Raw genomic sequence first — 17,611 nt, 5'->3', positions numbered from 1 at the left:
ATGTGCATGCAGCCCCAAAATCCTAAGGGAAAGAAGAAGGGATGGCGGCTATCCCCTTTAGGAGGTGTTTAGTCACTTTCTCTGTTCTCTCTGGTGAGTACTCATGGCCCTCTGGCAAATAAATTTAAAAAAACCAACTTCCTATAAAAAAACCTAAATTTTACCCTTCATAATTTATAGTATTTCTTTCTGTTATTTTTAATTATGCTGAAGAATACAAAAAAATCCTAAACAATGTAAAACAAGATATATTTATGTTTAAGGAAGTTACATCCTCATGTAAAGAAACTGCACCCTGTTACCAAGGGATGAACATTTTGCACACTGGAATACAGAATAATACGTGAGTTAACTATGCCCCCTACTGACGGAATAAATACCCTGAAAACAAAATAGCATTCATAGAGTATATTGTCCATACAAACGTATCACATTGCTCTTACAATGCAAATGGTTTCATAAAAGGGCATTTGCAGATCTTAAGTCACACACATATGCATATATACACAAATACTATATAATACATATATTGATTTATATTTATTTAAGTTTATTCATTTCTTCACTGAATGAGCATACTTCAGGGAGTTCTCTGGACGTGAACTGATAACCTTTCCATGTGGGTCTGCCTTGTAGAGAATCGAATTTTACTGATGCACCACCATGCAACCTCTTAAATTGTGTATATTTAAGACAGAATTTATTAAAGGAAGAGGAGAGAATATAAAGGCAATTTCAGAACTGACTATTCAGGATTACATTACACAACTTCAGGAAACATCACCAAATTATGTTCTATATCTGGTTCTTAACTGGGAGTAATTCTGCCACCAGGTAACATTAGACAATGTGTGGAGACATTTTTGATCATTACAACCTGGGGTATGCAATGCTACTGGCATCCTCTTGTGAGTAAAGGCCAAGGACGGTGCTAAACATCCTACAATGCACAGGACAACGCTGAAACAAAGAATTCCCTATCTAAAATGTTTAAAGTGCTGAGGCTGGAAAATTTTGCTCTATATGAATGTTCCCTCTAAGTTGTGAAGTAAGGCAACCCTATGAGTTTCAATATAATAAAGTCAAATGGAATTTGTCTTGCTTCTATTTTGTTAAATGGCTCAAAGATGTGATTAAATCCCTGAAATCAAACAAAACAATTTTTATGTATGTATATACACATATATACTATAAAATATTTTTTTACTTATCTTTATTTAAGTTTATTTCTTCTCTGAGTGAGAGACATGTATGTGTATATACACATAACAGTTTCATATCATCACCTTTAATCTCTATTTTGGATGACAAAATCTGTGTAGAAATCTTTGATCTGCTAATGTTACTTTTTAATACTATCCCATCATACCTGTGTTTCCATTTCCATCATCCTTTGTTTTATTTCTCTTATTTCTGCCTGTGTTTCAGCTTCTCTAAGTCGAATGGTCATCAGCTCATCCTGTAGCTCATTCATAGCATTTTTCTTAGGTGGATCTTTCCATCTCCCAGTAGTACGAGCTAAATGGCGCTAAAGCATAAAAAATTATGTTGCAACCAATACTCTAGTATCAGAATAAAAAATAACTTTACTGAGTACTTATTTCAGGGCTGGGAAGAAAACTTACATTGTTGTTAAGTAACTTCAGAAGGGTCACACAGTCAGTATATGGCAGACCAGGAACACAAACTCAGAAATAGTTCAAAAATTTTATTTTCTCTCTCTGTGGATTAATTCTTTTAAAGAATACAACTAAGCTTTTTATTTGGGGGGGGGGGATTATTGTCAATGAAATTCCGAGAAAAACAAGGCCATTCAGTAAAAGTAAGCAATATAAGAAGTTAAGGGCATTGGTTCTCAAAGTATTTGAGAAATATTTTGGATAACGCTTACTGGACAAAGGACCAGTTTTGGTTTTTTTTTTAATTTTCCATTCATTACCAGTAGATACTTTTGCAAAATGCATTTTTTTGAAGAATTATTTATTGGAACAAGCAGATGGCATAATGGTTACATCGCTGGACTCCCACATGGTCAACCGCAGTTCAAGTCCTGGACCCAGAGGCTTGAACCTCATGCCAGGAGCGTGTGCATGCATTCCAAAATCCCAAGAGGAGAATAGGGGTGAAGGGACTGGGGCATGGCCATCCACCTTAGGTAATGATTTCTCGCTTTCTGTCTGTCTCTCTGGCAAGTACACATGCCCTATAGCAAAAAATTCTCTAAATAAAAATTCTCTAAATAAATAAATCTTATTTATTATTATTATTAAATTTGGTACAGAATATGTTCACTTAACAGAGAAAGAGAGCATGTGCATGCATGACCAGGATCCCAAGAGAATGGAGGAGAAGGGATGGTGGTATGTGTGGCCCATCTCCTTGAGGGTGATTTCTCTCTCTCTGTCTCTCTGTCTTTCTGGTGAGCGCACGTGCCCTATAGCAAAAACCTCTCTCTTAAAAAAACCCATGACAATGTTAAGAATTTCAATCTTTGCAGGAAAAGCAGTTGGTATATTGCCTATGTCCCTGGATTCCCGTGTAGTCGACCACGGTTGGAGTCCCAGACCTGGTGGCTTAAACTCATGCCAGGCCCATGTGCACGCATGCCCAAGATCCTGAGAGAATGGAGAAGAGACTGTGGTGTGGCCATCCCACCTTGGGGGTGATTTCTCGTTTTCTGTCTCTCTCTGTCTATATGGCAAGGGCACACGCCCTATAGCAAAAACCTCTAAAAAAAAAATTTCAATCTTTGCTAGATGCCTCTTCTTCCCTCTAATTGAAACCAACACCACTATTCTGACACTATGTGTTGTTTTTCTTCCCTCTGTTCTATTGTGTAGGACTTTGTATTTTGTTCCCTGACAACAGTTTCCATCCTATGTGAATAAATTTGTAGGAATATAATGTAATTGTCATTAGGCAATTTTCAAAAGTTACAAATTTATAGACCAATTTATCTTGATGTTACCCTTCTGATATTTCACAATGACCAGCAATATCAACATAAGAAAAATACATACTTTATAAACAGTAATTTTCTTACAATTCCTTAGACAAGGTTATATAATACAAAATGGTCCAACAAAAACATGACTTGATTTCTATTTTATCTTTTATTTTAAGAATTAAGGAGGGGGATCAGCAGATGGCATAATGATTACATTGCTGGATCCGACAGAGTCAACTGCGGTTTAAATCTTGGATCTGGCAGTTTAAAACTCATACTGGGCATGTGTATGTGCATGCCCAAAATCCCGAGAGGAGAATGGAAGGGAAGAGATTGTGGCATGGCCATCCCCGCAGAGGGTGATTTCTCGCTTTCTGTCTCTCTGTCTGTCTCTGTCTGGTGAGGGCACGTGCCCTATAGTGAAAACCTCTCAAAAAAAAAAAAAAAAAAAAAAAGGACTTGAGAGAAAAATAGCTTAATGCACTTTCAGTTTATAAATGCATGCTTTCAATTTTTTTTTTTTTTGAGAGGTTTTCACTATAGGGCACGTGCACTCACCAGACAGAGACAGACAGAGAGACAGAAAGCAAGAAATCACCTCCCAGGTGTGATGGTCATGCCGCAATCTCTTCTCCTCCATTCTCCTCTCAGGATCTTGGGCATGCATGCACACGTGCCCAGCGTGAGTTTCAAGTCACTAGGTCCGGGATGCGAACCATGGTCGACTATGTGGGAGTCCAGCGACATAGCCATTACACTAACTACTGGTTCCCCATGCTTTCAATTTTGACACAAAGCAGGGTCTTCTCACTTTTAAGCTCACCTCATAGTAGTAGTCATCAGCTAATTCTAAAAAATTGGATATTTGGGTTTAATTCCCTTCTAAAAAGTACTTAAGGCAGGGGCCAGCAAGATGGTGTGGTGGTTAAGGTAGCTGTATCTCACATGACCAACTGTGAAGTTGGAGTCCTGGATCCACTGGCTTGAAAAACACATGCATGCCACAAAATCCCAAGAGGAAAATGGAGGAGGACGGACTTTGGCATAGTCAACCTCCCTGGCGAGGGGGGGAGGGTGCTTTCTGTCTCTCTCTCTCTTTCTCTCTCTCTCCAGGAACTGTATGCACCTGATAGTAAATTTTAAAAAAAAGGAAAAAAAGAAAGAAAGAAAACACACAAGATGTAGCAATGTACCTGCCAGTGTTCCTCTAAATCTTTGACTTGTTGTCTAAGTTCTTTTAAACCCATAATAGCTTCTGCTTCTCTCAGTTTCACAGCAATGAGTTCTTCCTGAAGTCTTGCAACGTTATTCTCATCAGGAAATGAGTTGTTTCTCTAAAAAAGAGAAAATTTTTAATATAGGAGTTTTAAATTTAAGGAATAAAATAAAATACAACATTTTGTCCCATGTACAATTACACTTAATTTTAATTTCATAATATCTTTATCACCCCAAAAAGAGACCCTATACCCACTTCCTCAGGCCCTAACAACCAAATAATCTACGTTTTGTATCTATTGTTTTGCCTATTCTGAATATTTCACAAAAATGGAATCATACAACAAGGGGGTCTTTTTTTATGATTAGCTTAGACCTATATTTCAGTTAGAACAATGTTTTCAAGGCTCATCCCTTTTTATTGGCAAATAATATTCCATTAATATGCCACATCTGTTTATCTGTTGACTAATTGAAATTTGGGTTGTTTCCGTGTTTTGGCTATTATGACACTGCCGTTATGAACCTTCATGTAAAATTGTTTATGTGGTGAGCAGGCCTTGTGCTATTTGTTAAAGGAGCCAGATGCCACATGGCCAACAGGAGAATGAATCCTGGCCTCAGTTGCTTAAAAAACATGCTGGGTGTGTGTACCTATGTGTCCAAAATCCCTACAGGCTGGAAAAATAAAGAAGGGACCGTGGTGTGAACACAATGCTTTCTCTCTGCCCCTCCCCTCTTCCCTTCCTCCCTGTTTCTCAGTCTCTCTGGGGAGCCTATGTGCCCTCTGGCAAATAACAGACAAAACAAAAAGCTTTTATGTAGACTCGTGTTTTTAATCCACTGAAGTATCTTCTTACAAGTAGAACTTCTGGCTCAGATAATAATTATTCTATGATTAACTTTTGAGAAATTGTTCAACGTCCAAACCAGCTACACCATTTTACCTTCCAACCAGCAAAGTTTGAAGGTAACTACTTATTAAGGACACAGGGCTAACCCGGTAGCCTACTTGTTAAGGGAGCCAGGTTCCACATGGCCTACCATGGTTTGAATCCTGGCCCTGGCAGCTTGAAAAACATGCCAAATGAGTATGTATGTTTGCCTGAAATCCAGAGAGGAGGGAGAAAAGGTGATGCCCTTGTGGCATGACCAGGCTCCATCGAGGGGTGCTTTCTCCCTCTCTCTTTGTCTTTCTCTGGCAAGTGCACACACCCTCTGGCAAACTGAAAGAAAAAAAAAAAATCAATATTGAGGACACAGAAAGTCTGTTTTATTAATAAAATATTAATTAGAGATGCATCAGAAAGATTAAAAATATTTTCCAACATGTCAGCAAACTTACTAACCTCTAATTAGGACTCCAAATAAAGCAGAAATATAATTTACATTAAATGATTTAAGAATATTATAAAATCTGGTTTTATTGTATTTTTCTCAGCATGTCATCTTGGAGAGAGGTGTCATACCTCTGCTTAATATTCACTATTTATATCAAAGTCAAGAAATTAATAGCAAGATAATCTAAATACTTGCTTCATGGATACAAGGTTCAAGTATATCTCCTATCATACTAAAGACTCACCTAAAATCTCAGATAGCCCAGTACTGACCTGCTGTGGATTCTTACCAAGAGATCCAAAACTAAGCCCTAGGAAAAGTTACTTAGGTAAACTGAGATAGTATTAAGATTTGAAGGCCTGATTTTATGAAATTTTCTATTTTAAAAATATATCATTTTGGGGCCAGCAGGTGGTGTGGTGGTTAAAGTGCTGGACACTCCCAAATGATCAACCACGGTTCAAGTCCCAGACCTGGTGGCTTGCTTTCTCACTTTCTATACTGTATATTAGTCCAAAGATATTACCATATATATATATATATATATATATATATATGTCATCATGAACATGATGATTTCAGCCCACAGCTTTGACAGAATAAAGTTATTCTCACCAATTACATATTCTTAAAGACAGGTTTAAAATATTTTCTCAGCCTAAAATATTTAACTAAAACTTACTGCATATGCATTTAAAAGATTAAAAGTGAAGAAAAAAGGATGCTGCAGGAAGAAATTAACTGTAAGAAGCATGCAATGTTCTAATATCCTTTCTACTCGGTAGCAATGAATGCCAACACAGCCACTTATGAAACCCAGGTTGTAAACTGAACCTAGGTTCATTTCTTTCTACCAAATATTTAAAATCTCCCTAACAATAAGACCAAGATTCTTATCTAAATAATGTATTCCAGAATACTCTAGAAAGTCTAATATTCTGCTAGGCATTCTTGTCAGGTTTTTAATCAACAAATCAGAGAATAAATTATCCAGAAATAATGTAAAAATAGAAAGCAGGCCCAGCTGCAGTAGTACATGCTGATAAATGCTGCTACTCAGCAAGCTGAGGCCATACAGGAGGCCCAGGTTCAATTCCCAGCCCACTCAAAAAGCTGAGTACGGCACTGCGAGCTTGTAGTCTCAGCTACCTGAGAAGCTGAGGCAGGAGGACTGTAAGCTTGCAGCCAATGTGGGCAACACCACGAGACCATGTCTGAAAAAGCTAGTGTGTTGGTGTGTGTCTGTGATCCTAGCTATAGAAGGCTGAGCCAGGAGGATCAGAACACAGGAACACCTTGTCTACTTAACTAACAAACAAACGGAACAGATTCCTAGCAAAATTATTCTACTAATGACCCCAGTTTCACCTGTTTTGGACCATTAGGAAATGATAAAGGGCCAGACAGCGGCACAGCAGTAAGGCAACACTCTGTAATGTTGGACCCACATGCAGAGGTTCTGGGTCTATGCACTGAGATCTCCCTACACTTGCCAGGTGTGGGACTGTAATCCAGGCTGGCCGAGGCTGGGGGTAGGTTGTGGCATAAAGACCTCATTAAGGACACCTGTCTCTCTTTTTTTCTCTCTCTTACAGAATATATAAAACTTAAAAAAAAAAAAAGAGAGAGAGAAAAAATATTTATGAATAACTCATAGGTATGTGCATTACCAATAAGTTTTTGTTTCAATAGCTAGGTATTACCTTGAGGTAAAAAGGAACAAACTCAACGTACAGCCCAGGCCATCACTGATTTCACAGATGAGGAAACAGAGATTCAGAGTTTGCTATCTTATTATCTGAGCCTTGTAAGAGACCTAGTTTTTCTACTTCCACTACGTATCTAATCCTTGACCTTTAATACCCTTGAAAAGAGGAAAGTTAGCTTCTGTAAGTATACGCCAAGCTAAGGGGACCTTCCTATACATCCTGAACTGACTTATTCTAGCTTGGAAAGCTCTATCAAACCCAGATGAAATTTTCCCTAAAATGTCTATTAGTCCTCTTCTCTCTCTTTCACATAAAGATATTACAGTAGTTGAAGACAATAAAAAATTTCTATCCTTTAAGTTTCTCCCCTCCAACATTTAAGTATTCTTCTATGAAAATTATCCTAGTTGTTTTCCTCTGAAAGGGCTCAATTCTGCCTTTTTACCTATAAATATGGGGCCTTGATTAGGATGACATGAATGAAGACTAACTGGTGATCATAAAAATCTTTTCTTTCTTTCCTCTCTTAGTAAGTACTATGAAAACATCAATTTAATTGTTCACTAAGAACTTAACAAGTACCTACCACACGCCCCTCTAATTTGGGAGTAGTGGGGTCTGCGTAGTTTCTTACCTTCTCTATATCCAGGACTTTATCCTGCATCTCCTTTAGTGCACACTGAGACTCAGCTTCACTCAGGCGAGCTTGGACCAATTCTTTCTCTAGCTGTAGCACAAAATCTTCATTGTAGTTGGAACTGCATTTATGCTAAAGGTTATAAACATACAATCAAATTTCATTGAAGTATGACTATGTATATATAATAAAAATAGGGCAATTATATAGTATAGTTATTCAGCACAACTAAATAGTAAAAATTCCATATTCCCACTATTCCTAGTGTATTTCTTCCAAGTAACTTTCCAAAGAGTAAAAAAGCCCAGTTTTAATCTACATGAAGATGACCACATTATTGGGTTTTGGTAGTTATTATACTGATCAAATCCAATTCATATACAATAAAGACCTCTTTTTATCTGTCCATCATCCACATACTAAGAAACTGTTCTGACTTTGTAGACCTGTACTGTACAAGAGGGCAGCCAGTAGCCACATGTGACTCCCAAGCACTTGAAATGCAGCCAATCCAGATGAAGATAGGCTGGGAGTAGGAAACGCAAACTCGGTTTCGAAGACTTTATATAAAACAGTAAAATATCTCAATAATTTTTATACTGAGATTACATGTTAAGATATTTTAAAGATATTGAGGTAAAGAAATAGTACTAATTTTACCTTTTTATACTCCTTTTAATGTGGCTACTAGAAAGTTTTAAATTGCATACTAAACTTATCCTCTGGAATCTCCCATTACATTGTTATTGGGCAGCACTGTCATAGACTACAGAAAAGTACACATGCACCACGTATTACATCCGAACCTAATGGAGATCAAAAACAGGACACCCACCATAAGATGAACCATCCTAAATCCCAACAAAACAAAACTGTGACATATTTGCCCTTAGAAATGCAGACTGCATTAAAATATATCCATGGAAATGACTGCTGGAAGAGAAAAAGCAGGTGCTTCACAAAGAAATTAACCAGAGAGGCATAAAACCTTCCCATTTCATTTCTTACGCTATCGTGTGAACACCAATGTAGTCACTTAAATACTTTTCGAGTCAGTTCCCACACAAAAGTTTTTGTATAAAAGCAAAAAGACATCTAATTCATTATAAAAGACTTCCAAAAAATTGTTACATTTAGCTCATGTAGTAAAGAAAAATTGGGATTCAAAATTTCAAAACCGAATTAGAAAAACCATCTCCTACTGAACTAGCAGGAGTAAAGAACAGCTTTTCCTACTCTTTAATATGTTAAAAACAAAATATATGTCAAATTAAAACTCCAATCAAAAGTGATAAAATTAAAAACACATGGTATCCCTCTTGCCCCACGCACTCAAAAAACTATGCAATTGAGGACTTAATTCAATGCATTACACATTATTTCTCCTAGTAATTCTGATACTATAATACTTCAAGAAGGGCATATACGATAGGTATACCATCTTAGCAAATACTTTATCAAATAGGGAAAAATACTCTTTTGAAATGACCACAACCAAACTGAAGATGCCGTATTTTGCTTAATGAGATCGTTATTTTATAAGTGCCACTAGAATTTTTTGTCTTTAATCTAAAGCCCTGGCAACTACAGTTCAGATTTGTTTGCCGAGACTCTACTGGAGATTCCCAAGAAAACATGGAACTTAAAACAGCCCACATGAAAATAGAATCCTTCACCTGGTATAAATAAACCAAGTAATCCTTCCAAGAATAAAAAACTACAGTAATACTGGGAACAAATTTTCTATCAATACAATTTATAAAGACCTGAAATACTTTGATAAGTCATTCTGGATAATATACATATTATGCTATTTATACATTGAAAATTGTAAGTGTTGCCTTCTGAATTTAAATCATTCTAAGTTGAATTACATTTTTTTTGGAACTGACGAAGTCTATATAACATAATTCTCAGGTCGTCATGATTATAATAAATTAATATACTGCAAAGTATATAGGGTCTAGGAAATAAAAAGTATTTCTAATGGCATAATAAATAAAACAAAAATTTGTACCTTTTTGCTTTTTTTTTTTTTTTTAATGTCTAGCTTAATAGTTCTACCTTTCTTGGGATCAGCAGATAGCAAAATGGTTACATCACTGGACTCCCACGTAGTCAACCACAGTTCAAGTTCCAGACCTGGTGTCTTAAAACTCGAATTGGGGGTGGGACCAGCAGTTTGCACAATAACTATGTCTCTGGACCCCCATGTAGTCAACCACAGTTCAAGTCCCAGACCCAGTGGCTTAAACTTATGCCAGGCGCATGGGCGAGCATGCTCAAGATCCCAAGACAGGAAAGGAGCAGAAGGGATTGCAGCATGGCCATCCCCCCGGGGGGTGGATTTCTCACTTTCTATCCCTCTGGCTCTCTCTGTCTTTCTGGGGAGAGCCCACGCCCTGTAACAAAAACCTCTCCAAAAAAAAAAAAAAAAAAACTTGAGTTGGGAACATACGCGTGCATGCCCAGAATCCCAAGAGGCTTCCAGTGTGACCATCCCCTGTAGTAGGGGTGATTTCTCATGTCTCTCTGTCTCTCCAGCAAGCACATGCAACCTATAGCAGATAAAAAAAAAAAAAAAATAGTCTACCTTTCTCTCTGTTGTCCTTTTCTGTAACTTTCAATCAATCCTAGTTTTTCCTTAGTTTGTTGATCTTGGTGTTCAGTCTTGCCTCTATGATCAGACCTGCTTCATTCTCACTAGTTATTATTCTTACCCTTTGAATCAGATTCTTTGGAAATCTTATGAAAGCCACACAATTCTCTTTTCAAAAAAAAAAAAAATTACACTGAAAAACTTTCCTATATAATTTCAGATGTCCCTGAAGCTTTCATATATGTAAAGTTAGGAATCTTCCTCTTTGGGGCTGGCAGGTGGCATGACAGTTAGGGCACACACAGACTCCCACATGGCCAAACATGCTTCGAGTCCCAGATCTGGCAGCTCACTTCCTCCCAACCCCCCTCTCGTCAAATTAAAAAATAATAATAATAAATTACATAAGTAATTCTTTAAAAAATAAAGCTTCCTCTCCCTTAAAAAAAAAAAAAAGAAAGAAAAAAGAATCTTGCTCTTACATGGTACTCCCTTTAATATCCTGGCTATTTTTATGATGGTTACTTCTATAAGTGACTACACAAATGTTCTATATTAAAATCAAATTTAATTCAAAGATTGACCATGAACTTCGCCAAACCAATCCTTTTCCTTGACTTCTCTAATTTCCTAGAGGCCTGAAACTCCTCACGTAGCTCACCAGTGTTGCTGCCTGGAATGGAGTAAGATTTTCTTCTGCTGCAGAACCTTCCCCTTGTCATTCTTTCCTTTCCATTTCCCAGGTCTCTGCATTGTCATTTTGACCCTACCATTACCCATTGTGTATGCTGGCACTAGAATTCCTTGAAATACCACTTTTAACCCTGTAATGCCTTAAATAAAAAACTCGTTAACTGTCCTCTATTGTTCAAGAGATAAGTTCTAAATTTCATTGTTTATGACTTTTTAAACAAAACACATCCTAATAAATTTAAAATTTAATAAAAACTATAAATTTCATATTGAAAATTAATATCAAGCCCTAAAAAACAAACATTTGAACAATCCTATCTGCCACTACCGTCGGCTGGCCTCTGGCTGCCCCTGCTGTCCTGGCAGATACTCTCACTCCTGGTATCAGACATCAGCCTGATCATGCTGGAGGCACCGGGCGCCCCGCAGCAGGGTCAGCTGTCTACAGGTTCTGAGGTCGCCTGGGACACCCGCTGCCCAGCCCTGCCCTATACTGTGACCCTGTATTCTGTACTTCCCATTCCTTCCTCAACCACTGCAATCTATCCTTAGTCCTCAACCCTTGATGACACTGTGTTAATCACTAATAATATTAATCCTAGTAACAACACAGAAACTCAATGAAAAGCTCTTTTATTCTGCTTTACCCTTACTGGACAGTCTACATTAAGTACAACTGGCCACTCTTACTTTAATCTCTCCTTCCTGATATTTGAGGTATTCTTCTTTCATGGTTCTTCTGCCTATTTTCTCTGTCTTCTCTGTGAATTCTACTACTTTATACAGGTGTGTGTGTGTGTGTGTGTGTGTGTGTGTGTGTGTGTGTTCAGGTGGGCATTGTCTATCAGTAGTCTCCAGGGTTTCATCACTATGTTTTCTCTCCCAAACTTTCCTTTTTTTCTTACTTTATAGATTCATCCTACATGGTCTCACTGTTTATAAAGCTGTATGTACAGGCAGTATCAGATACTGTCATTATCTATCAGATATTGCCTACACAGAAGTGGACGAAATCACCAAGGAATAATCTATACAACAGTAAAAAGGGGGGAAGGGAGAGGGAAAAAGGAAGAGACATAGGAAGAGGGACCAAGAACATACAAGGATGCTAACCTCTGTACTACAGACAGACGGACTGACAGCCAGATGAGTGATGACTCTCGAATCCTTATTTCTAGCCCAGTTCTTTGTACTGGTCAGCTCCATCTGGTTGGCCTCCTGATCACATCAAATTCAATATGCCAACTCCCATGTTCTTCCTCATGGACTTACTATCCTCATGAGGCCATCGACATTTCAACAATTTTCCAAGTTAAAACTTCCCTTCTATTAGACCCATAACCAGTCAATCACAAAACCTTTGTGATTTTTCTTCGGAATCTTGTGAATTTGTTTGTTGCTCTCCATCTTCGCCATCACTATATTCATTCATGCCCTCACCTTCCTTTGGACTACTGCAGTAGTCTCACATATAACCCCCTCCTATCTGTTACAGCACTTATTGTGTGTATTATTTAATATTTTATGTTACTCCTAAGACTAAAATATAATAATCAAAAGGCATTTTGAAGGCCAGCAGATAGCTCAATGGTTATGCTACTAGACTCCCATGTGACCAACCACAGTTTGAGTCCCGGACCCAGTTCCTTGAAAATCACGCTGGGCATGTGTGTGTGCTTGCTCAAGATTCCAGGAGGAGAATGGAGGAGGAGGGATTGCACCATGGCTATCCCCTTTGCGGGTTGATTTCTCATTTTCCCTCTTACTGCCTCTGTATCACTCTCTGTCTGGCAAGTGCACATACCTTATGACAAAAACCTTTAAAAAGGAAGGAAAAAAAAGGGTATTTTTACAATTACCTGGACAAGGTAGATGTTTCTGACTACTGTTTTGTGCTTAAGAAGTTTTAATTCCTTATTTATTAATGTAAACATATTAATGAAAAGTATACAGGCATTGATGCACTTTCTTTAATCTTCAGAATGAATCTAACTCCATTAAGCTAATTTTCTATACAGTAACTAGCCCTAATTATATCCCCATCTGTTTTTGTTGAACAAAATATATCTTCATTAGAATCAATTATTAACAGCTAAAACTTCCAGATAAATTTAAATTTAATGATTAAAGATTTTGTTGTTTGCTCCAACTCAAATTTGCAACTAAATTTTCCTTTTTTATTTTTTTTTAAGAGAGATTTTTGCTACAGGATATGTGTGCTCACCAGAGAGATAGAGACAGAGAGAGAAAACAAGAAATTACCCCTCTGGGGGGATGGAAACACCACAATCCCTTCTCCTCCATTCTCCTCTCAGGATTTGGGCACACATACACACATCTGGCAAGAGTTCCAAGATGCCAGGTCTGGGACTTGAACCACAGCCATGCAGGAGTCCAGTGAGGTAACCACTATGCTATCTGCTGGTCTCAGCAATGAGTTTTCTTATTTGGACACTATTTCTATCATTCTAATTTTCCCTGTTCAAATCTTTGAGAACTAAATTGGTCAGGAAGGTGATATTCTGTCATTGTTTAGTGTATTACTAAGTTTTCTATGTCAATTATAACTGTATGTTTTGGGGTTTTTGTTTTGTTTTTTAGAGGTTTTTCCCTTGGGACACATGCATTCACTGGAGAGAAAGAGACAGAGACAGTGAGAGGGAAAGTAAAAAAATCACTTCCCAGGGGGATGGCCACTCTATAAACCTCCTCCTCCATTCTCCTCCTGGGATCTTGGAAACACATTCACACGTGCCCGGTGTGATTTTCAAGCCACTGGGTCTAGGACTCAAACTGTGATCGGCCATGTGGGAATCCAGAGACGGAAACACTGTGCCACCTACTGGCACCATAAATTTTGTTTTTTATTATTAACAGCCTGTGCCACTGGCTGAGAAAACTGGTAGAATCATCATAATAAAATGATATTAACACTAAACCTAATGATAGCTACCATTTAGTGAGCACACATTATATACAAGGATTTTCTAGAAGAAGAACCCTTGTTCTAGAGTATCAATTCACTAAGTGCCAACAACCCTCTATGAGAATTATCTCTGTTGCACACAGGACAAATGGCAGCATCAGTTAAATGATACCCAAGAGCATACAATCAATGAGCTGGCAGACTTCACATCTTAATACAGTATAAAAAGATACTGCTGTGAGATTATGAGCTACCAGAAGCTAGCAGTCATTACAGTTTCCTTTTTTTTTTTTTCTCCACAGGAGGAAAACAGTTTTATGAAACATGTACTAATATTTATGACAATAAAGACAGCAACTAACATCTACTGAGTGCTGACTATGTGCTAGACACTGTATTCTCATTTAAACATCATCACAACTACTACTTTACTAATAAACCAGTAAGGCTCAGAATGACCAAATAGCAAGCAAGAACACTGTTAACTGTACATACGGATTACGGAGCCCATGTTCCTAATCTTTAAGCCTTATACATGTTGCAACAAAGAATTCAATACATTCTTGTAATATATACCATGTTAAGAATTAATGCTGCAGGGACCAGCAGTTAGCGTAATGGCTATGTCGCTGGACACCCACGTAGTCAACTGTGGTTCACGTCCCGGACCCGGTGTCTTAAAACTCACACCGGGCGCGTGTGCGTGCGTGCCCAAGATCCCAAGAGGAGAACGGAGGAGAAGGGATTGCGGCGTGACCATCTCCCCTGGGGGGGTGTGATTTCTCGCTTTCTGTCTCTCTGTCTGTCTCTGTCTGTCTGGCGAGCGCACGCGTCCTATAGCAAAAACCTCTCAAAAAAAAAAAAAAAGAATTAATGGTGCAGTATGTAAAAATTTAAGCTTCTAGAAAAAGCAACTCAACATCTAAGTCTTACAAATATTCTTTTAATAAGAAATTCTTGTAAGAATACATTTAATATTCAAATCAGTAACTTAGACTGATCCACAATTTGTTTTACCGAACGACAACTGCCATAATTATGATAACTGATAGTCAGCCAGGGGCCATTTATCTAAAAGCCTGTAAATAATGCATGACTTCTACACTTACATCACGTTCACTTTTGTCAATGAATCTCTTAGTGTTTCTAAGATACCAGCAATCCCATTCCAATGAAGCTAACTGAATTTCTTTTAGTAAGCGGAGTCTGTTTTTCAGTTCCACGTGCCTTTTAATGCTGGAAAAGTTACACAGGTAAAGGTAAGTTAGAAAGTCTTTAGTGTTCCTCTACACTCATGTCTTCAGTTAAGAAAACAGTTTCACATTCAATGTTTGAAGAGTATGTGAGTGAGAGTGAAAAGCAAATATTTGTATTAGGGGAAGTTTCTTATATTATTAAATTAAAAAAATCCAAATTGGACAAAGGAGTGTCTACACAGATCTGTCAGATATTACATGGATTTAAGTACACATTACACTCTTAATATTCTACATTAAATTCAAGACATGACATTTATTTTTCCTTTTCAGGAATCTACATTTTTCTTTGTACTCTAGTCTTTTGTAACATTTATTACAACTGTAAATAATTAATTGTGCAATTAATTTTTAAGCTGTGCATCTCTCTATATTCTCTACAAGTAAAGCCAGGGACAGTTTGACTGATTGAGCTCTGTAAAAGTAGAATCAAACAGTGCTTTTCATGGCAAGTAAGCAAATATTTGCTGAAAAAATTAAAGCTAGTTAACTATTGACTTAACTATTATTAGTAACAATGAAAACCTGTATTATATAATTTATATTAAAGATAAGAAGTAGGAGTTGAAGGTTGCAAAAATAACAAAAAATTGGTGGCTAAACTATTTTTTTTTTACTCAAATTCCACATAGTAATTGTGAACCAGTCTTAAACAAACACACATAATGTGGTTTTGTTTTGTTTTTTGTTTGTTTGTTTGTTTTGTTTTGCTATAGGGAGGATGCACTCTTCCTTTGGAGACAGAGACAAAGAGAGACAAGGAAAGTGAAAGTGCCCTCTCTAGGCGCATGGCCACAACATATTCCCTTCTCCTTCATCCTCCTCTTGGGGTTTTGGGTACCCACATACACATGCCCAGTGTGTTTTTCTTTTCTTTTTTTTTGGAGAGGTTTTCACTATAGGGCGCATGCGCTCGCCAGACAGACAGAGAGAGACATAGAGACAGAAAGTGAGAAATCACCCCCCAGGGAGGATGGTCACGCCGCAATCCCTTCTCCTCCATTCTCCTCTCAGGATCTTGGGCACGCACGCACACGCGCCCGGCGTTGAGTTTTAAGCCACCGGGTCCGGGACTACGTGGGAGTCCAGCAACATAGCCATTACGCTAACTGCTGGTTCCCCCCAGTGTGTTTTTCAAGTCACCAGGTCCAGATTCAAACTGCACATTCAGCCATGTAGGATCCAGTCACCTTAACTTCCATGCCAACTGCTGGTCCATGTTTTTTGTTAAAGAAAAAAAAATCTGTAACTGTGGCAAAATGGTACATTTGCCCTGTCACATCTAAAAGCATCTGTAATAAAACATTATTACATAAAGCAAGTACTCCAGAATAGGTTTCAATAACACAAAATCAGAGTAGAAAAAATAAATAAAAGCTACGGCTTGCTCTCTACCCAGTATCTGACCTCCGAAGGTGTTCATAATCCTCCCTACCACAGGCTCTGAAAAGAATTTCTAAAAAAACAAACAAACAAATCCAAGCAACACGGATATACTACTGAAAGATTTGCGACAATGAATTTATTAAAAGGTAACACATCATTTTTATATGACTTGTTTCTAAACCTCTGAAAAATCATATATCATAATCTTCTAAAATGGCAATTTGTTTCTGGTTATTCATATACTCTCAATTGCAAGGGTTTTTTTTCTTTTTTTTTTGGTCAATTCTGAAGAAAATGTTAAGAGAACACTGAGTATCATTAAAGTAAATAGCTCATTTATTATTTAAGCTGAAGGAAAAATATGACTGCATATAAATGGAAAACAAAATCTTTAGACTAAAGTCCAAATTTGTTTCAGAAGAAAACCTCTGACAAAATTCACAGGCATAGTGTTCAACAGCTTGAGTTTACCAAATTAAATGTGTAAGGGCATCTATCTATCTTGCACTTTTAGAAAGACTTGCCAACTAGGTTCCATTTTCATAACAAAAACACAAACTCTGTAGGTGAATCAGGTGTGCACAATTCCTAAAGGCTGCTGAAAAACACATTTTCTAAATTTAAATTATGTAGAATTAACAACTTCCACTGATAAGCAGGTAGTATTATTTTTATTAACATTAATTTAACCTAGGTAAGATTTAATCTAGGTAAGATTCATATTCCTATTATATCAATGGCTCTTCATAGTCCTTTGAAATTAATTCACATTATTTCTAGAATTATAGAAAAGAGAGGGAAGGTTATTAGGCATAGTGATTCATAAACGCCCAACAGGTCAAGTTAGCTCATAGTATGTTCATGTCTTCTGTACACTAATTTGCCACCTATTAAAGCCC

The 17,611-nt window shown here is 37.4% G+C and overlaps 1 protein-coding gene across 7 annotated transcripts in view; it reads right to left on the bottom strand.

Moving 5' to 3' along the window:
- The window catches only part of EVI5 (ecotropic viral integration site 5), a 201,932-nt gene that overhangs the window by 89,583 nt on the left and 94,738 nt on the right, over positions 1–17,611 (bottom strand). For all 7 annotated transcript variants that reach the window (XM_006140145.3, XM_027770450.1, XM_014586566.2 and 4 more), the window contains 3 exons: positions 7,850–7,984; positions 4,141–4,281; positions 1,370–1,528 (listed from right to left, as the gene is read on the bottom strand). In XM_006140145.3, the coding sequence (XP_006140207.1) occupies positions 1,370–1,528; positions 4,141–4,281; positions 7,850–7,984 (435 nt within the window). The remainder of the gene's footprint in view (positions 1–1,369; positions 1,529–4,140; positions 4,282–7,849; positions 7,985–17,611) is intronic.

Source organism: Tupaia chinensis, unplaced genomic scaffold, assembly GCF_000334495.1.
Source record: "Tupaia chinensis unplaced genomic scaffold, TupChi_1.0 Scaffold000023_1, whole genome shotgun sequence".
Classification (NCBI taxonomy): domain Eukaryota; kingdom Metazoa; phylum Chordata; class Mammalia; order Scandentia; family Tupaiidae; genus Tupaia; species Tupaia belangeri.
The sequence above is the reverse complement of the archived record's forward strand: the minus strand, read 5'-3'. Positions and strand labels throughout refer to the sequence as shown.